Source organism: Engystomops pustulosus, chromosome 2 (genome assembly GCF_040894005.1).
Source record: "Engystomops pustulosus chromosome 2, aEngPut4.maternal, whole genome shotgun sequence".
NCBI lineage: Eukaryota > Metazoa > Chordata > Amphibia > Anura > Leptodactylidae > Engystomops > Engystomops pustulosus.
This window is the reverse complement of record NC_092412.1, coordinates 247729582-247751912: the sequence shown is the minus strand read 5'-3', so window position 1 is coordinate 247751912 and position 22331 is coordinate 247729582. Positions and strand designations below refer to the sequence as shown.

Genomic DNA, 22331 nt, shown 5'->3' with positions numbered 1-22331 from the left:
GCTATTGTACCCCAGATGAGTAGATCAGCCAGTCACACATGCATCGGCTGCTGTATTCTCTATGGCGATGATGGATATAGCTGAGTTCGGCGCTCATGGAGATAAATCCAGCTGACGGCGCATGCACGACTATTCATACACGGTACTATTCATCTGGGGTTCAATGGCTTCACATGATAGATAGAGGCCCCATCACTGAGACCCCCACCGATCAGCAAGTTAGCTCCTGACCTGTGAATATAGGCTAACTTGTGACTAGAGAACCCCTTTAAGTCAGCAATATCAGATCAACACATTGAGCAGATTATACATAGTGTCCTATCTGCAGGCAGCATGTTATAGAGCAGGAGGAGCTGAGCAGATTGTACATAGTGTCCTATCTGCATGGAGCATGTTATAGAGCAGGAGGAGCTGAGCAGATTGTACATAGTGTCCTATCTGCAGGCAGCATGTTATAGAGCAGGAGGAGCTGAGCAGATTATACATAGTGTCCTATCTGCAGGCAGCATGTTATAGAGCAGAAGGATCTGAGCTGATTGTACATAGTGTCCTATCTGCAGGCAGTATGTTATAGAGCAGGAGGAGCTGAGCAGATTATACGTAGTGTCCTATCTGCAGGCAGCATGTTATAGAGCAGGAGGAGCTGAGCAGATTGTACGTAGTGTCCTACCTGCAGGCAGCATATTATAGAGCAGGAGGAGCTGAGCAGATTGTACATAGTGTCCTATCTGCAGGCAGCATGTTATAGAACAGGAGGAGCTGAGCAGATTGTACATAGTGTCCTATCTGCAGGCAGTATGTTATAGAGCAGGAGGAGCTGAGCAGATTGTACGTAGTGTCCTACCTGCAGGCAGCATATTATAGAGCAGGAGGAGCTGAGCAGATTGTACATAGTGTCCTATCTGCAGGCAGTATGTTATAGAGAAGGAGGAGCTGAGCAGATTATACGTAGTGTCCTATCTGCAGGCAGCATGTTATAGAGCAGGAGGAGCTGAGCAGATTGAACGTAGTGTCCTACATGCAGGAAGCATATTATAGAGCAGGAGGAGCTGAGTACATTGTACATAGTGTCCTATCTGCAGGCAGCATGTTATAGAGCAGAGGGAGCTGAGCAGATTGTACATAGTTTCCTATCTACAGGCAGCATGTTATAGAGCAGGAGGGGCTGAGCAGGTTGTACATATTGTCCTATCTGCAGGCAGCATGTTATAGAGCAGGAGGAGCTGAGCAGATTATACATAGTGTCCTATCCTCAGGAAGCATGTTATAGAACAGGAGGAGCTGAGCAGATTGTACATAGTGTATTAGCTACAGGCAGCATGTTATAGAGCAGGAGGAGCTGAGCAGATTATACGTAGTGTCCTATCTGCAGGCAGCATGTTATAGAGCAGAGGGAGCTGAGCAGATTGTACATAGTTTCCTATCTACAGGCAGCATGTTATAGAGCAGGAGGAGCTGAGCATATTATACATAGTGTTCCTATCTGCAGGCAGCATGTTATAGAGCAGGAGGGGCTGAGCAGGTTGTACCTATTGTCCTATCTGCAGGCAGCATGTTATAGAGCAGGAGGAGCTGAGCAGATTGTACATAGTGTCCTATCCTCAGGAAGCATGTTATAGAACAGGAGGAGCTGAGCAGATTGTACATAGTGTATTATCTACAGGCAGCATGTTATAGAGCAGGAGCATACTGTATGTCTCCTATAATTACCTCCTATATTTCTATGTGTAAGGGCACAGACTTGAGTTATGACATTTTGGATTATAAAGGACATAATAGCTTCACATAGGTTCTTACCTTGAGTCCAGGAAAATGAGTTTGAGGTCCAAACTGGCTCTGAACATAAACATGTTACTGTGGAGTTTGATCTCTGTGATGGCGCTCGGGGGTAAGGACTGACCCACAGCCACTAGCCCTACAATTTGATAGCAGGAGTCATATAAAGAAATGTCCAGCATATACTGCCTTATTTTCAGATACCCACTGCAGTGAATCACCTGTCATATAAAGATAAAACATATGACATATACACTGAACACACCAACCACACAGTATTCTCATGACACACCCATTTGACATTGGAAACGGTAACACCCAGGTGCCAATTTATTCATGCAGTTCAAGCTGGAACTTCAAAGACCACAAAACTGAATATCAAACTTTACAGGACAGTCCTTACGATAGGGATGTCCTGCTCCAAAAAACAGGCAGTGCTTGCTAAACTCCACCCCGAAGTGAGTGTCCTGTCTAGTGTAAGGGTGGAGTCTAGTAGGATGTGGGTGGGTCTATTGGCAGTCTGACATCTGGACTGAAACATCCCAATTTTTCTAGTCTATTCTCAACTAGTCCCTATTTTTGCCAAAGATTCAATGTAAATATTTTCATTTGATGGGTGGTACCAAAACATCTTTCTGCTCAGGACCTCCCAACTGACAGTAGAGAGACTAATTTGGATAGCTTCTGGGTAGTTTCAGTACCCAATGTGGTTATTAGTCAGATGGGTGGTCCTACACCGAATAAAAAAGCCTGGCTCCTCCCATCTGACGCTAGAAATCCAAAAATTCTGAAATTAATTGTTCAGAAATGATGAGGGATAGAAGGAAAATTCCAAAGATGCTCAAAGCTGGAGTTGATGGAGATGGTGAAAGGACCTTTTGGAGACAGAGATCTCGTCGCTCAGTGATATTACAGTACCCTCAGAGGTGACACTTACCTTGTAGCCGCTACATGTGAGTCCCGCGTTTCTTTTTGCCAAAACACATTTCATTCGTAGAAAAAACGACCTTTCAATTTCATATTCTGCAAGAAGGAAAAAGATACAAGTAAATAACCTGACGTCAAACCAGAGAACACGGAAGACGGTGGAGGTGAGGCCGGATATTCAATTCCTTACATCGTTGCTTAAAGGAAATCTACCATGAAAATCCATCATGATAAACCAGGGACACTTTCTCATTGATCCAGGGACCGTGACTCTGGTAATCTATGTTTGTGTTTGGCCGCGCGACCCAAATCCATATTACCAGATTGGCAGCCGAACAGCCAAGCTGGCAAATTGACGCCTCTAGCTACTACCCATGGCTATGATTGGCCAGGGGTTACCCTTGGACAATCGGCCAAATCCCAAACCCAATCATCGGGTTCTCTCAAATCTGCTTTTGGCCCTTTTGTATATCAAAATCCAACAGCTAATCCTTATGCCTCCTGACTTCTGCCTCTACAAGGATTCGTTCATGAATTGTGCCTCTGAAATTTTAGTCAATGTCAAACCACCCAAACTTTTTTTTCCAAAAACAGCTCATGGGGGAAGAGAAGAAACATCCCCATCAGATACCACTCAAAAAATCGGGCAAGATGTTCAAACTCTGTTTTGGAAAGCCCAAAGGTGGTTTTGAACTGGCCTTTACCCGATGGCACTTGGTGGAACATCTGGATCACAAGGAATATTTTTTGAAGCACATTTTGAGATTCCATAAATCTTTGGGATTTTCTGCACAGAACAGGCTTGAACATGGGTCATGCTGCTTTTTTGAGTAGCGGCATGTGCACTACCTGACAAATAAGAAGCCAAAATATCTTTACACGTAGACAATATCTTGAAAGGACATCAAATCTGTGAATATAATAACGTTACACTGTGGGGCTACCAGTGTATTGTCCTACGTGTAGATACAATTTGTACTTAGGTCTGGCAGCTATACAAGGCTTAGGAGGTCTCTAGTTTTGGGATTAGGAATAATTTAGGCAATTATGGCCTCTCGGTAAATAATGGGGTATCCATTTACTTTGTCACATCCAATATTCCTCAGTTTTTAGGTTAATGTAGTAATAATAGTCATTTTTTACATAATTTATCCAAAGCTTTCCCCGGCTTCTCTCTCATTAGAAATGAATATCTTGGGGATTGATTGAACTTCACACTACAGGCCACGTGTTGGGTTTTACAAAGCCGCAAACTAGAAGATCTTGTCGCTCGTAAATTCTCACTTTTTATGAATTTGCTACATTAATTGTTGAGTATCATGCCCAAATATGAGCACTTTATATAGTTTATTTCTTTCAATATCAGCATCAATGAGAATTTCATCTACTGCAATTTAAACGAGATATTTAGGTACATATACCAATAACCATGCCTCATCTACATAATAAACCCCTCATCAGTCAGACATATGGTACAGACAGTTCCTATAGGCTTGCAGCAGGCAGACTGTCCAGACCTGGTCAAAGATCGACCCAAATCTTTGACTCAAACGAAGATAGAAAGTCCCTTCAGACTTAGAGAAACCCCTAAGATCTGATTGGTGATAGATACTACCCAAAGACGTTATCAGAAATAGACTAGATGAGTGATAAACATACCCATTAGACTTCATTCGAAATCCACACATCTCTTAGACTTAGTTATGTTGTAGATGAAAGCACCTCTAAGACATGATCGAAAATAGACAAACTCTTAGACTTGGTCAGAGAAGGATGCACCTCTTAGACTTGATTAGAGATAGACAAACCCCTTAGGTTTGGTCATGGATGGACACAGTCCTTAGATTTGATCATATGTAGACAGACAGATTAGACGTAAAGATAGACATACCCCGAGATTGGGGGAATTGGTCAAACAAAGACACGTCCATGAGGAAGGTCAACAAATTAGATTTGGTCAGAGGCAGAGATACCTCTTAGGCTTGACCAGAAATAGACACAATCATTAGACTTAGTCAGAGATAGACACGATCCTTAGACTTGGTCAGAGATAGACACGATCCTTAGACTTGGTCAAAGATAAGACACGATCCTTAGACTTGGTCAGAGATAGACACGATCCTTAGACTTGGTCAGAGATAGACACGATCCTTAGACCTGGTCAGAGATAGACACGATCCTTAGACTTGGTCAGAGATAGACACGATCCTTAGACTTGGTCAGAGATAGACACGATCCTTAGACTTGGTCAGAGATAGACACGATCCTTCGACTTGGTCAGAGATAGACACAATTGTTACACTTGGTCAGAGTTAAAAACCTCTCCATAGGATTGGTCATAGAGACACCCCTCAAACTTCATAAGAGTCACCCTAAGTCATTATAAGTGATCGGCCAGTCTAAAACTGTGTTCAGACCTGTGTTTTTTCCTTCCTTTTATGTTTATCGATTTCAGTCGACTTTTATTGGCTTCCCTTAATGTCCATTAGCACCACCACTTTTTTTGTGTTTTGTGTGTGTGAACTGTAGCTTAGGTTTCTGCTGTTGTGGGACTGTTTGAACTCACCCAGTTCCTCTGCAGCTCAGCCCAGCAATGGTTAACTTAAAGGGACCCCGTCTTCACAAATTGACCTAATTAACCGTTACCAGTATGTTGTAAAGCAGATTAATACCTTCCATATCATATTTCTTTCATGGCTCAGTCTGGTGGCATCATTCGAAAATCAACTTTGAAGTGAGATCTAAATTGGATATATAAAGTCATGGAGGCGGAGAGCCCAGCAATGAAGTCAAGCTCTCCTCACCTGAGAATGAAGAAGATCTGGTTAGTGAAGTGTCTGGATGCGGGACCATCAATTACAGTGAAGAGGGCATTTTGAAGTGAGGAAAGCTTGACTTCAGTGTTCAACTTTCCGCCTCCTTGACTTTATGCAACCAAATTACATCTCATTTCAAAGTTCATTCTCTGGACAATGCCACCGCACTGGGCCATGAAATAAACATGATCTAGAAGGTGTTCAGCTGCTTGATGACATATCAGTAGTGGTTTATTAGGTCAATTTATGCTGACAGGTTCCCTTTAAGTGACCTGCTGGGGGCGGCATCCATGAACTTCTTTATATTTCTGCCCAGGCCCATTAGACCTTGCTGGTTTTAATAGTCTCCAGATACCTTTCCCTATTTCTGCTTTGTTACTTGACTATTCTCTTGCTATTCGACAAAAGACAAACCACTAGAGAGGGGTAAGCCTCTACTAGTGCCCTTAGCATAGCAATGGCTTATCGCTTATGAGAACGAAGATTAAACATGCTCTTTTGTTCAACATTTGTTGGTGAAGTGTTGGCGCACTTCATATACATACTGACAGACATCTGGCCAGTCCAACCATGACCAGTAGTACATACGTGTATGGGGATCAGGACATAAGCAAAATTCCAGTCCTCCCTTAGGCTGTAGGTGTACTGGGTATTAGGAGGAGTATAGCCAAAATTGTTATGTGTAATGAGTAGATTTTGGAGTTTTTTCCCCTAATCTTCCGATTCTGTGAATATCTATATGTCCTCACTGACTTCCTGTTCAATGGGCGGATACTTCCTGTAGTGCTGAGCTCTAAGCCAATCAGATTGCTCCAATACTTTCTCCATCATTACACTTTCCTCACCATCATATCTCAAAAAATAGATTTTTGGGTGTGCAATAAAGTAATCTATGGACAGTATTAGTGATATTTTCCAGTAGGACAAAATGTTTTTACATTGAAATATTTTTTCTTTTATCATGGGTGCTAATGTGAACTGGGGCCATGTGTCTGCTGACTCTGGGCAATGAAGGCTGTTACACTACAGCAGATCAACACATTACACACTAACAGGATTGACTCCTCGTCCGGCTACGTCTCCTGGGTTCTACCTCGCGCTCTGATCATAGGGGATTAAGCAGAGATTTCTACATAAACCGCACTGCTGTATATCCAATACCATATTGTTTCCAGGAGTCGCCGTTGTCGGTATAGATATTCGTCATTTAGAAGGAAAATGGCTGGAGGGGGGATGTAGGGTCGTAGAATATGGTGTGGAATATCCCCGCCGACCAGACTCGTGTTACATGATGGGAAACATGAACTGCAATGACTGTGTTATGCCACTTATGGAAATTCTTAGCAATCCCTTTAACAAATATTCTGCGGTGACTTAATGTAATATGTGCGATTAGCGTCAGGGATCTGGATAACGGTTACATCACTGCCCGTGTATGAGGTTTCTATAGAGATGTTCTGCAGGAGCGAAGGGGGGTATAATGGTAGGTAGTCCAGGTTTTATCGCTCGATGATATTTGTAGCGTCTACCTCTTCTATTAAAGAAAATTCTTCAACAAATGGGTAGATTGTTGAAATCCGGTAAGAGGTCCACCAAGGATATTTGAGAAGGTTCCGAAATCTGGACATTTAGAGACTGTTAGGCCGATGGTAGACAGGCAAGTTTCTTAGAACCAGCTCACTCAGTGTGGGGCTTTTATCACGGTTAGTACACCATTTTTCTGGCATGTACATCCTGGCCACCTACACATGACAAAGGGGTTTAGCGTGGGATGGGCCCGTTCCTGGCAGGGTCTGATATGGAAATAATCCGGCTGCTCTATATGTAATAAGAGGTCGGGTGGGAGGATGTCTGGGGAATTTACCATCCCAAACTCAAAGGGGTTCATTTACTAAGGGCCCGATTCGCGTTTTCCCGACGTGTTACCCGAATATTTCCGATTTGCCCCGGGATTTTGGCACACGCGATCGGATTGTGGCATGCACGCGACGGAAATCGGGGGGCGTGGCCGAATGAAAACCCGACGTATTCGGAAAAACCGACGCATTTAAAAACCGAAAATGTGTCGCTTGGGAAGCGCTTACCTTCACTTGGTCCAGCTCGGTGTATTCCGGCGCGTTCAGATGATTTTCAGCGCAGCAGCGCCACCTGGTGGATGGCGGAGGAACTACCTTCATAAATCCTGTCCGGACCCGAATCCTGTTCAGAGAACACGCCGCTGGATTGCGAATGGGTCGGGTAAGTAAATCTGCCCCAAAGTGTCAATTCACCAGTTCTAGCTTTGGACCAGTAGGTTTGTTGGAGCCTTACTGGTTATGCCGGGGTCTGGCGGAGACTATAGAGACTGGTAGATACAACATCTTACTATAGGGGGAATATGAGTGACTGGTCAAAGGATTTTTTCAGGGCTTCTATATTCCTAATGACCTAAGGATAGGATAGGGCTGTGGTGGTGAAACTATGGCATGGGTGCCATAGGTTGCAATCAAAGCCCTCTTGGTGGGCACCCATGCTGTCACCCTAGCCCAGAGTTCACCAGACAGGACTCAAGGCCTCTTCCTGTAGTCCGTGGAACCCCAGGACATGCCATGCTCAATTTTATTTTCAAATATACAACCTGGGCTGCCTGAAACTACTGGAGGAACGACAAGGTGTAGACGAAACTGGATAACCATTGGAGCTTCTGTTCTGGGCCCAACAATTCTTCTTCAGGGACCAATGATTAACTGAATTTCTCCACTTCCTCTCTATTGTATTGATGTCCTCAGGACGCTGGAATTTGGTTGTCATTTTGGGCACTCGGTCTCTAAAAGGTTAAATATCACTGGGATACGGCAGTAGTAGTTGATCGGTGGTGGTGTACCTAGCATCTCAGCCGGTCAGCTGACTGTGATTAGAGCCCCATCTGTATTGTATCTGCCATCCAACAACACATTTACACACTACACTACTGACAGAGATGTCTGCTTCAAGTGTAGGCCTATGACACCTCTCCAATGAGCCAATCAGTGTGTGTGGGGGGGGCTATGACCTATTAAAGGGAGAGCGCCAACATCATAGTTTATTGTCACCGTTCTCTCTTCTTTAACCGAGTGGCTGCGGCAGTCATGTGATCACAGTGACCACAGAAAATGTAAACAATGAAACGTTGAGCAGTAGGCACCATGGGAGCAATGCTGGCACCAGCACTGGGCACGCTTGGGCAAGTGCACTGGCCCAGAGTTGTTGGGGGGGCCACCTAAGGCTGTACATAAGAAATTCACGGGGGCGAAGGGGGGCTGTATCTAATGAATCCATAGGGTGTGATGGCGGTTTAAATAAAACAACCTGGGAACAGGATACTGTTTTCGTTTCTGCATTTTTAATGTCGCCACATGCGTTCACTGCAAAGGGGCCCAGTGAGGCTCTGTCACCCAGGGGCCTACTGAGGCTCTGTCACCCAGGGGCCTACTGAAGCATGGAGACGACTCTGCATGGGAGCAGGGTGAGTCCCATTACTTTAGCCCCTTCCGGCCACCATGGCCTTTTCCAGTATAACAGCAAAGAGTAAACATATGATAAAAACCTTGTGCAATTAAGAAAAAAAATCACACTAAATGCAAGTGAAAATGGCTAAAAAATATTTTAAAAAAAATTCTAGTATTATATTTTAGTAAAGTTCTTGAGTTGTCCCTTAATACTGATAGAAGTAGTATTTTAGCCTCTATGGCTGCAGCAGGCGGGACCCCTGATATCTCCGAATGTTCAGACGGAATTACATGCACTGGAACCACCAAGGACTTCTCGCGTCTTTCATGTGGTGGGAGTAAATTATGGGGAAAGGACGTCTGTCTGCCGGAGAGAGGGGAGAGTGTGATACAAGCAGATTTGATGTTGAACTGGTAGAGGATGGAGAGATCAGAAATAATTTCTATCACATTGTCCGCAAACACCAGCAGCTGGTTTTAATCCTCCATCTGGGGAGCCAGAGCCTTCAGAGATGGCTGCGGCCTTTGATACACAGAAAGCCTCACAGCGTCTGGCCCCTGTGTTTTATGTCCCCTTTGGTTTACACTATTCATAATGTTCAATCCTGCCACATACAATATTTAAGGATGATGGATTGAAAAGCTTGTATTTATAGGACGACGTGACCTGAAGTAGCTGTGTGAGGAAGAAATGGAGGCGGCCATTTTGTAAACTGAACTAATAAAAACTATTAGCCTTAAATAAAAAACGTAACACTTCGGAATGTGTACAGGCAGTTCTCTACTTAAGGACACACGACTTACAGATGACCCCTAGTAACAGACGGACCCCTCTGCCCACTGTGACCTCTGGTGAAGCTCTCTGGATGTTACTATAGTCCCAGACTGTAATAATCAGCTGTAAGGTGTCTGTAATGAAGCTTTATTGATAATCATTGGTCCAATTACAGCAAAAATTGTTGAAACCCCAATTGTCACTGGGGCAAAAAAGAATTTTTTGTCTGGAGCAACAATTATAAAATATACAGTTTCGACTTACATACAAATACAACTTAAGAACAAACCAATGGAACCTATCTTGTATGTAACCCAGGGACTGCCTGTATAAATCTTACAAACACACCCAAAATTTAACATTCAGATCCTTCTTTCCCTCAAAAACATAATTAGCAGCCCGGAGCGCCGGACATCTCGTCCCTGTGCTCTAGGCTGCTTTTTATAACTCTTTTTATTAGGTGATCCCGACGTGCCAAGATTAGAGAAGATCATTGCCAGGATCAAGATGAAGAGGAGCCTAGGTGAGTATATGTACATGTTTTGTTTACTTTTTTAAAATGTTAGATGTCAGGAGAAAGTTGGGGTTAGAGTTTGCAACTGGTTGGGGAATGTTAATATATCAATTGTAATGGTTCTAAAAAAGCCATAGTTCATAGGGTTGCCAACAGATATTGCCTGATATTGAGGCAGATTTATCTTAGGCTACATGCACACAATCTTATCTTATGGCCATGTGCCGTACCGCAGCGGTTTTTCACAGCTAGCACGCGGCCCCATTGTTTTCAATGGAAAATATGGTCATCCATTTGATTGACTGTATTTCTAACTGAACCGTAATTTGGCTGCTCATCTTTCTTTTTTTTAAAGTTTTTATTTATTCATTTTTAATTTTTTATAACAAGAATAAAACTTGAACAAATTAACAAGACAGCTGACCACAGTGGGGCTTATTTACTAAGGGTCCGCGGATTGCACTTTCGTCAGATTTTCTAAATTTTCGGGATTGGCACAGCTGCTGTGACAGGTATTTAACAGGGGATTGTGTTGCACGCGATCGTATTGTGATGCATGCGCTGGCTTTCATGCATCAGAAATTGGGGGGCGGGCTGTCGGACGATCCGACTGATTCGGACTCAGCATGGGATTTAACATTCAAATTGAAGAAGGTGAACTCTGGTGGACCTGAGCAGGGAAGCGACACATGCAGGATATCGGGCGCACAATCTAAGTGAATCGCGGCACAGTGCATTATCGTCAGACAATGCACTTCGGGTAAACTCCGTCGGCCGGGTAAGTAAATGTCCCCAGTATGTTATTTTCCGAACGTGCAGAGTGATACAAGTAATAATAAGCGGCTGCTCATCTTTCAATGGAGAGGGGAGGGGTAAGGAGTGATCACTCCCCCTCCCTTCTCCGCCAATTCATGTGCAGCGTCAGGGCTACAACCCCGGTTAGAACACGGCCGTGTGCATGTAGCCTTAGTCTGATGCAGGTTTTGCTGTATTTTAGTGACTTTTTGGGCGCATTGGGGTGTTTGCCAAATTTTTTACGGCTTTTTCAATCAGTGCACAGGAGTTCGCTGTGTAGCCGTAATCCTTATTTGCACCTAATTTGTCTTTGTATTTCTCCTGCTTCCAAATGTTCGCACCTGATATAACATTGTTAACACCTAAAAGGGTGCAGTTATTTGCGCAAATCCAGTCCTGACCATGTGTAGGAGAGACAATGGGGCAGATTTACTTACCCGGTCCATTCGCGATCCAGCGGCGCGTTCTCTGCGGGGGATTATTTTAAATGCGCCGTTTTTTCCGAATCAGTCGGGTTTTCGCTCGGCCACGCACCCCGATTTCCGTCGCGTGCATGCCGATGCGGCACAATCCGATCGCGTGTGCCAAAATCCTGGGGAAATACAGGGAAAATCGGCGCAAATCGGAAATATTTGGGTAACACGTCGGGAAAACGCGAATCGGGCCCTTAGTAAATGACCCCCAATGTTATGAGTTGCACAAAAATTTGCACCTAAAAAGTCTAAAAAAAAAACATTCGACAAAGAGCTGAGACTACAAAGACAAATTAGGCACAAAAAAAGACTCACTAGAGGCAAAATAAAGGGAAGGTAAAGAAAGATAAATGACCCCCATTGTATTATTTAGATAGTAAACCTGTAGCTGGTTGTCTATTGTGAGACACCCATGTGTTTACATAGTAAAGGGCTTCTGTGGAGCTTTCTATCACATCTGGCACGTTCCCTGCATACAGCACAGCTGCTCGCTGCATACAACGTGTTTTCTAGGTTAGCCGCTCCTTCCAAGATTGTCTTTAAGCCACATCCAGAACTCGCGGAACCTCAGCCAAAAACTTGTCACATTGTGTTTGGAATAACAATGAACTGTTTGACTAAGAAAATCTCTGCGAAACAAGAACAATGGCCTACGACAAACATTCCAGTCTGACGATCCAACGCTCCAAACACAACGCATCTTATGTTTCTAATCCCCGTGGAAATCAATTGGTTAATGATCGAAAATGGCCATTCCCAAAAAAAAAAAACACAGGTGCAGAATTCTAAAAAAAATCCATGTGGAATAATAGAGATGAGTACAGTGATCTTGGAATAATGACCGCAGCCTTAGACCATGACATAACTGCGAGTGAGTTTTTACAGTTAAAGAAAACCACCATCAACTAATAGTACAAGAAAGATTACCCATGATTCCTTGTTTGCCTCCACTTTTTATCGGGTGTCTATGAGCTCTACCATGCCTGCAGATAAAGTCTTCTGAGGTAACATTTATTTCATCTAGTCATGATGGTAGAAGTTCCTCACAAGCTCATGATAAGTAGAAGTTCTTACAACCCCGCCCCATCCTATGCAGCAATCGTCTACTTCAGCCTGATCAGTTTCCAAAGGATGACGACCTCCTGTCCACCTCCAGTCAGTGTAGATGAAAACACATGGTAGATGGGGACATGCTACATGATTTGCATTAGGTCAAAGGATCTTCAACGATGTCTTTACCATGCTTACTCCCACCCAAGGGTGAACATAGACAAGAAGGACCTCGAAGGCCTCAAAGACATTTACCATTATGGAGCTGCTTATCATAAATTATCCCTCTGGCTAGGACCATCCATATCTAGCTCCGATCTATGAGAAAAAGGTGTTTAATTTCCATGCAGTGCTACCACAGGAGAAACTTGCTTAGTAAGCAATTCAATACCATGAACAGGATAGGTCCTCCAAACCTTCTCAAACATTATGACCAAGAAATGGAAGGATAACAAGCCTTAGTGTCCGACTGCTCTTCCCCCTTTCCTTGACCCTAATGAGGACCCTTACTTTAGCCATGCTATGAAACAAGAAAACACCAAAAGAAACCCCTATATATAATTTTGAACCGCCCTCCAAAATCCAAAACTAACAAGAAACCAAAAAACAAGAGAGCTTGCCAATGTAACAAGGCCCGGGATGGAACCTGGACCCTACACTTACTTCCATTTCCACCATGAGATCCAGGATTCATTCCCTGTCCTATGGTTAGTGGTGTTTATACTTGTCATGGATTGAGATGAGCAGACGCGATGGTTGGGTTCGGAATACGGGTTCAGGCACCTGACACCTTGGCCAATCATAGGGCATCAATTTGAGCCCACCTGGCCAACCATAGCCATGGCTAGTTGCTTGGGGCATGACTTTGAACCCACCAGGCCAATCATGGCCATGGTTTGTTGCTAGGGGCATCAATTTGCCGGGTAGACTGTTCGGACCTCAATCCAGCAATATGTCCCGGTCAGGTGGCAGAACCTGACTATCGAGTTTGCTTATCTCTAGTCATGAACAATTTTTGGTCAAAATCAGAACATTGGGGCACATCTATGTACCCGGTCCTGTACGATCCCCGAGGTGCGTTGTCCGACGAGAGTGCGATTTACTTACATCTTGCGCCCAATATCCTGCATGTGTCGCTCCCTAATCAGGTCGGGTGGAGTTCACCTTCTTCTTCCTGGTGCATGTAAGTGCATTGTCCTGCGACGCAATTTTAATGTTAAATCCCGCGCTTAGTCCGTATCAGTCGGAGCGTCCAACGGCCCACCCCCCGATTTGTGTGGCATGAAAGCCGATGCGCCAAAATCCGATCACGTGCGCCAATAACTCCTGCTAAATGCGGCACAAATCGGAAATCGTCAGAATATCCGACGATAGTGCGGTTCACGGACCCTTAGTAAATGAGCCCCATTGTCTGTTGCCAGTAGTTGTCTAGAGCTTTGCAACAACTACATTAATGTGGTAAAAATCCAGGCTGCATGACCCTATAGCAGTGATGGCAAACCTTTTAGAGACCGAGTGCCCAAACTACAACAAAGACCCGCTTATTTATCGCAAAGTGCCAACACAGAAATGTAATTTATGATGTATACTCCCTTCTCTGTCACAGTTTTCATTGATACCAGCACCTGAGGACACCAATAAAGCAGAAAATAGTCCCAGGTAGAGCTGTCATTTTAATATAGCTCTGTGCACAGCAAGTCCTGGGCTGTCTGGGACTGCAGGAAGATACCTGGAGTCATCTCTGGTGATGGCCTGGGTGCCCACAGAAAGGGCTCTGAGTGCCTCCTCTGGCACCAGTGCCATAGGTAAGCCATCACTGTCCTATAGCTTCACTTTATACAATATTCTACAACAAGCTGTTAGGTTTCCGCCTGAACAGTCGCACGACCCCGATATATAAAGCACATAATGAAACTGATTGTAAAATGAGAGCTTTGTTCCAGCACAAAATAGAAATATACCTTGTAATAAGTGTGGGTGAAGGGGCTGATGAGCTGTCAGTACCGCCGTCATCTCATCATGGTCTGAAGGATGGATATATTCATAGATACTATTGCCGGTCAGTTCCACCTGCCGGGAGAAGACAAATAAGAGTTAGTAGACGAGACCTGAGCTGAATAATATCTCAATTCTTGTCTCTGCATGAACAATGTAATTTCATCAAGGAGGAGAGTTCTTCAGGCGCTAAACCTTCTACTACACCTCTAAATGAAGTCAACCTCAAAGATGTTAGAAACCTTCACTTTCTCAGATGAATTTACTTAGAAGCTTATATTAGCATTCATTGGCAAGAGTATGGGTGGGTTGGCGCGCCATCATACTGGCGTAGGCCCAGATCTGACACAATAATGTGGCCTAAAGATCCAGCAGAAGACAACCCCACCTTCAAGTGACTTTCGAGAAATCAGATATTGATGATACGTCCTTGGCATAGAATGATAGTAAGCTCATTATAATAATCTGCATGGGTGAAGGGTGGTCCTTAAAATCATCTCTTCTGATGGGCCAAAGGAGCCTTAGTCAGTCAATGATCAAGGATTTTACTAATACTGTAATTGTTAGACAGTGTAGACTTATATCTGTCCAGTCTATCAGAGAAGATTCTGCTGGATGATAAACCTGGTGCATGTGGCGTCTGTCTTGCCGAGCGTGGCAGACTATCTAACACCACTGAATTTGTGTATGGCACCATCCTTGTGGTGAGGACTGACCCTTTACATGCTCATTGTATCACAGTCTATATCCCCACCCAATCGAGCACCTTGTAGCTGCCTACTGTGCCTACTCCCTATCCTGAGCCAGGATTGACCAGACTGATCTGTTGATGGCTTTGACATTCACACTGGGGCACATTTACTTACCGCGGCCTGCGATCCCGCGGAGCATTGTCCGACGTGGATTCAGGTTCTGCCGGGTTTCACTAAGGTCGTGCGCCCGATATACTGCAGGTGTCGCTGCTGCGTCGAGGTCTGACGGAGTTCACCTTCTTCTTCCTGGTGCATGTATGTGCTTGATCTTGCGACACATTTTGTTTTTTAAATTCCGCGGTTTTTCCGAATCAATCGGGTTGTTTGACGGCCATGCCAGCCGATTTCTGGTGTGTGAAATCCGGCGCGATCTGTCACCCAAATCCAATTGCGTGCGCCAAAATCCCAGCGGAATTCGGCACAAAACGGAAAAATTTGGGAAACCCGACGGAAATGCGGCCGCGGAGCCTTTAGTAAATGAGCCCCAATGAGTGCAATTTCACGAACGAGCTATTGTGGAGTTTCCCTTTAAGGCTGTGCCTCAGCCCGCCAATATATTTCCCATATCTCTCAGCCTCATTACAGCATGAAATACTCCAGGCTTTATTGGCAGAGATGATAATAAAACCCTGCATTATTTCACAAACTATAAAATTATATGAGATTCCCTCAATCCCCCCGAGCTCCAAAACAATGTCCAAATCATCCGATCGACCTTACGTTTCCTTATCTGTTTCTCCACCACACAGATGTAATTTTTCTCTGCTGACAGCCGAAACGATTTACTATATCACAAAATAATTTTTGTAAAGACAGGAGGTTTTACCGAACATGACAAATCGCCAGCCATATTAAATTCAAAGAATAGAAAAGGAATATTCCAATCTCTGGTATTATCGGCGCTCCGCTGGGGTGCACGGATTAGCGTCCGCGCACACAATGTCTTCCAGATGTGGTGGACGTGGTGCCGATATTTTCTCTTTACAACATGGCCCGAATGTTTACCTCCAGGTTACAGAGGCCTCCTGATGTGTTATATTTGCAATCATTTATCTCATTGGTCTGGTATCTAGCGTTGATTGTTGAACTACCGCCCTCAACATGTCCATCGTGAGGGAGAGTTACCATAGATTTGGAGATCAATGCTGGAGAAGTTTCAACCACTAAATGCTAGGACTTAATCAAATTATCTTCAATTAGATTTAAAAAATGTACCTGTGTGAAGACAGTTTCCCATAAATGTTGTAATTTTGCATTTAGAAGTGGAGGGCAGCTGTCCTTGGATACGACCACTGATACTGGAGTGTTTGCTCAAAGAAACAATTTAATTTTTGTATATGTAATGGCCGGGAGTTACTGCACATACCACAGCTGTCACGTGGTAATGACCGTTGTATCCAGGTGATGGGGGCGCCTAAATAGTGCATACCTGGCCACTGCTTAAAGAGTGTTGAGGTGGTTGAATCCAAGAACAGCTATTCAGCGTTGGACTGGCCCACAAGAGCACCAAAAAGTCCTCAGGTGGGCCAACGCTTCAATCCCTTACTGGACCCTAGAAGTAAAGCATAAGACAACCCAATTTGGAAGCTACTAATATCTTTGTTAGGTGAGCCCGCAGGATAATTTGGATAATTTTGGTTTAAAAAAAATTAAAAAATTTTCATGTCAGATGTTACTATTGTATTTTAAATTGTAGTTTAGTTCCACTTTGCCGCCACATCTGTTGCCAATGCAGCACAACCCACAGTTTTTATCTATCTAATACAAAGTGAGGAATAAAATAAGGTTAAAATGTAAAACCTCAAAAGCAGAGGCACTTACAGAAAAAGAGATGGTCCTAAAAGATCAATTACTGATTATTTTCCCATTGCATTTACTGATTTTTTTTTCAATATCTCTGCTTGCTGTCATTCAGTAGTAATTACAGGCAGTACCCGGGTTACATACAAGATAGGGTCTGTAGTTTTGTTGTTAAGTTGAATTTGTATGTAAGTCGGAACTGTATATTTTATCATTGTAACCCCCAGCCAGAATTTTTTTGGTCTCTGTGACAATTGGATTTTAAAAATGTTGGGTTGTCATAAGAACCTGGATTAACACTAAAGCTTCATTACAGACACATGTGATAACTGTTACAGCTGATTATTGTAGTCTAAGGATAAAGTACAGTAATTACCAACATCCAGAGGTCCGTTTGTAACTAGGGGTCGTATGTAAGTCAGGTGTTCTTAAGTAGGGGACCTCCTGTATTACTCATTATTTACCTCCATGTCCTGGTGATGTGATGGACCCACAGGTGCGGGGCTCATGACAGTAGTTATCAGAGCTATGTCCATCACATGACCTGGACAGGACTACAATGACCACTAACGCTAAAGACTCTAAAAGTCACCGCCCCTTGCAACCACCAAATACAAATTTATATATTAAAAAACCTTAAAAACCCCAAAAGTTATACGTAAAAGAAATATAGATCATGGTCCTTCCCCTGGTAGCCAGGGCAGGCAGTGAGGATAATTCCCACCAAGTCTTCCATTGGATGTTAGATCAGCGTGAGGGCACGAGACGACAATCCCTGAATTCTCTGTTGCTAAGAAACAGCTCAAATATATTTGTGCCGCTACTTAACAAACAGAAGATCTGACAATGCTACATTCAGCGTCTCCGAGAATCTCCATAGAATAATGATTACAAGGAGATTCACAAGAGAAGCGGATGAAAGTATCAGACTAGGGTTCCTTAGGACCACCATAGGAGGTGATTCTGAGGGTCTGACCTGCTGCTATACAGAATGTGTGACGTCCTTCTATAATTCTATTGGAATCTTTATTGCCCATCATCCATAAGATCCCAAAAGTAATAAACTGCCATGACAATTTGGTTCCACAACTGGGTTGTCTTCTGCTGGACCTCTGAGGCCTACTACTCTGTCACCGCCTGAGCCCTCCAGAGATTTCTCCATAACTCTAGCTGGGAGAACCATGAAGATCACCAAGCAGGTTATATCATATAAAACATCAAAGTCCCCCATTACATGTTTTTGCCTCAAAACGACCAACTTCTTCAAGGATTTCCTCCTAACCTGGAAATACTGTCACCAGTAGACATTTTTTTACAAACCCCTGCCATGACCCAAGGTTACTCAATCAAACTTTGATAGTCATATCGTTGGTCACATAGACATCTGCCTAAATATTTCTCAAAAGCAGGATCTCTCTGAGCTCCAGATGTGGACAGTTATGCAGTTTGGAGCTGTGATTGGCTTAGTGGCATCTTAGGGAACTTCCTGTCTGAAGAGCTTTGAGGCACTTCCTGTGACCTTCGAGAGACTCCAAGAATTGGTGAGCATCAGGAACCCCTGCACCACCTAAACCAGAGGAGCAAGTAACCACCACAAGAAACCACAAGGGCCTTGAGTGCCAGGGCAGGAGTGACAAACACCCTTAGGTATATGCACTTTGTTTCATCTCCCAGTACTGCAGTAGTACTTTCCGGAAGCTCCAGGTGGGTCATAGGACTCGCTTTGGCCAAACTATGGTCTGCTAAACCACAGGGTCTCACTTCCTTTGACATCACAAGTGACATCTTGTGGTTTCAAGCAGGTGCAGGAGCAGAGTACACGTTGGACTTTTGACATGGCTCTAAATGGGTTTTCCAAAAATCCCCAAATTTTCTACTATTGGGATATTTTTTTAACTTCTAGGAAAACCTCAGACGACATGTATCCTCTAAGTGTAGGAAACAATAAAATAATTAAGTAAAAATTGGTATAAATTGGGTAAATTTACCTGAGACAATCCCAGATGCACAGAAGCCGTTTCGGAGATGTACATTATCTTTCCATCCGATGCAACAACAAAAACAAAGCCGTCCAAGGTCTGGAAGAAACAAAGAGATATGAGAGATGAATATGAGCACCAGGTCTATTACAGGCCAGATAGTCTATGACCCCGGGGGTGAAGTAATGAAATTTAGACTTGATTCACAACCAGATTTACAAATTCATTTTTAATTTTTTTTGGGGGGAGGGGTGGTTGTTTTTATAGGTTAAAAAATGTACAACAAATCATAATGTGCAACAGGGTTTCCTGTCACCATAGACCAGTGATGGCGAACCTTTTAGCAACTGAGTGCCCAAACTGCAACCCAAATCTCCCTTATTTGTTGCCAGGTGCCAACCAAAAATTAAAGCATTAAGTTATTGCTCCCTGTTCTTCAACAACTTTCAATCATATTGTCCTCCTGAGAACAGCAAAAAAGTAGAAAGATCAAAAATTTCCATTATCCAAATATAATTCGGCCCCGTCTGCTCATTCTCCCTCTTCCTACAGTTCTAAGTCGAGAAGCCGGTATCAAAATATGACTGAAAGCAGCATCTTTTAAGATGCTTGGAACTGCAGGAAGATTCTTTGAGTCCTGTCTGGTGTGCTGGGGTGATGGCCCGGGTGCCCACAGAAATAGCTCTGAGTGCCGCCTCTGGCACCCGTGCCATAGGTTCGCCACCACTGTCTTATAGGGATCTATGGGACCTCTAGAATGGTGGTTTTAGGAACACAAATGTAAAATTTGGTCCAAATTTGGTGACTTCTCGGTGGATAGTAGATCTTTGAAAACAAAATAAAGTAAAACGGCCCATACTAATGTCAGTGGCTTTCTGGATTTCAATATTGATGACCTATATGTAAAATACCAGGTTGTGGAACCACCTATCAGCTGGTTCTGGCAGCGTCTGGGTCTGAAACACACCATTGGATTACCAGGAACTATATATAGGTCCTTCCTGTCAATGAGGACATTTTAGAGATCTAAAAAACTGCTCAATATCTGGAATGAGGATGCAGCCACTCATCGAAGGTTACTTGAGTTGGTCGGTGGTCCAGGTTGGTTGGGCAGGTTGGTGGTCTTGAAGTGGCAATACATCTTTAATGGCTTTTGGCCAAAAGCTTGTTCAGCCAACACTTACTCCAATTTATTTTTCCATGATAATTTAGTCTTTGTTCAGCCTTACATTCATATGTCGAAAATAATGGAACGGGCATACTGAAGTTCAACATGCCTGATCCTTCTATCTTGCGATCTCATTCGCTCTCTTGGACCACAGTAGATATTTGGAAGATATTACAGATTCACGTGAATACAATATTATTAGTGCAATCTAGACAAGGGGGTGTAAACCTTTCATTTCTATGGGGGTGTGTCTCTGTATAAAAGGATACGCCCCCTTGGCTAGATTGCGCTAATTCATATAGACACACCATATCAGGAGCTCTACGGCAATCACATGAGGTCTATAGTCACTTATGTTGGGAATTTCCTCTTATTCGTACCATGGATAACACTATTCAAAAAAGGAGGAACGTGATTGGAAATGGGGCGGGGTTTGGTAACAGTTTTAACTATATGTTTCCTGGAAAACTAATGCAAATAACAGTGGTGTGCCAAAATTAGAAAGATTATTCATAAATAATAATAATTTTGGTGTCTTTCTGGCTGGGGGGTTACACAAAATCAATGATATAGGCCACTATTTGTAGTCTGTAACCATGGAGACGCATAGATTTGCATGGGAGCTGTATACAAAAAGGATTTTTAATACATTTTTTCATGCCTATTTAAAAAGGATGCTTCATTTTTTTTTTTGTTGTAGATGTAATAAAGCACCAAAAACAATAACTATACTGATAAGATGAGAACCAACCCTTCTGCTCCTGGTAAAGCTGGGTTATCAATATGGCCGCCATTAGGAGCCGCTTTCCTAAAGTTTTTCCATTTTTAGACTTTTAATCCCCCTGTCCCTCTCCTGTGAGACATCTACAGGTATTTCATCTCCATCAAGCAGTAAAACTCGATGTGATGGAAAAAATAAAAGTTGGAGCGCGGCTTTATGAAAACCATATTGCAGGGAGTGAGATTGTGCAGGGTTTGGGGAGAGATTATTGCGGCCTGTTATGTATTTTCCTCAGATAATAGGAACATTCTCTATAAACCTACAGGGCTTTCAGCCACAAATGAAAAATTGCTGCGAATTAAAGGGTCTTACACACAGAGAACGCACAACGCACAACGATACTAAGACCCTCAGGCGTATAATATACAGTATGGAGGGCGGCACTGCACACAGAACAGCAGATACATGACCCTCTGATATATACTGTGCCCGCTATATATACTCCATAACATTGTGCCCGCTATATATACTCCATAACATTGTGCCCGCTATATATACACCATAACATTGTGCCCGCTATATATACTCCATAACATTGTGCCCACTATATATACTCCATAACATTGTGCCCGCTATATATACTCCATAACATTGTGCCCGCTATATATATCCCATTACATTGTGCCCACTATATATACTCCATAACACTGTGCCACTATATATACTCCATAACATTGTGGCCGCTATATATACACCATAACATTGTGCCCGCTATATATACTCCATAACATTGTGCCCGCTATATATACACCATAACATTGTGCCCGCTATATATACTCCATAACATTGTTCCCGCTATATATATCCCATTACATTGTGCCCACTATATATACTCCATAACACTGTGCCACTATATATACTCCATAACAATGTGCCCGCTATATATACCCCATTACATTGTGCCCGCTATATATACTCCATAACATTGTGCCCACTATATATATCCCATAACAGTGTGCCCGCTATATACTATATATACCCCATAACATTGTGCCCGCTATATATACCCCATAACATTGTGGCCGCTATATATACACCATAACATTGTGCCCTCTATATATACCCCATAACATTGTGCCCGCTATATATACCCCATAACAGTGTGCCTGCTATATATACCCCATAACATTGTGCCCACTATATATACCCCATAACATTGTGCCCACTATATATACCCCATAACATTGTGCCCGCTACATATACCCCATAACATTGTGCCCGCTATATATACTCCATAACATTGTGCCCACTATATACTCCATA

General features: G+C 43.3%; 1 protein-coding gene across 2 annotated transcripts in view; it reads right to left on the bottom strand.

The window, feature by feature from the left end:
• Window positions 1–22331, bottom strand: part of SIM2 (SIM bHLH transcription factor 2) — a 74696-nt gene that overhangs the window by 10670 nt on the left and 41695 nt on the right. For both annotated transcript variants that reach the window (XM_072138742.1, XM_072138743.1), the window contains exons 3-6: window positions 19129–19218; window positions 14555–14663; window positions 2714–2799; window positions 1798–1997 (exon numbers count right to left, since the gene is read on the bottom strand). In XM_072138742.1, the coding sequence (XP_071994843.1) occupies window positions 1798–1997; window positions 2714–2799; window positions 14555–14663; window positions 19129–19218 (485 nt within the window). The remainder of the gene's footprint in view (window positions 1–1797; window positions 1998–2713; window positions 2800–14554; window positions 14664–19128; window positions 19219–22331) is intronic.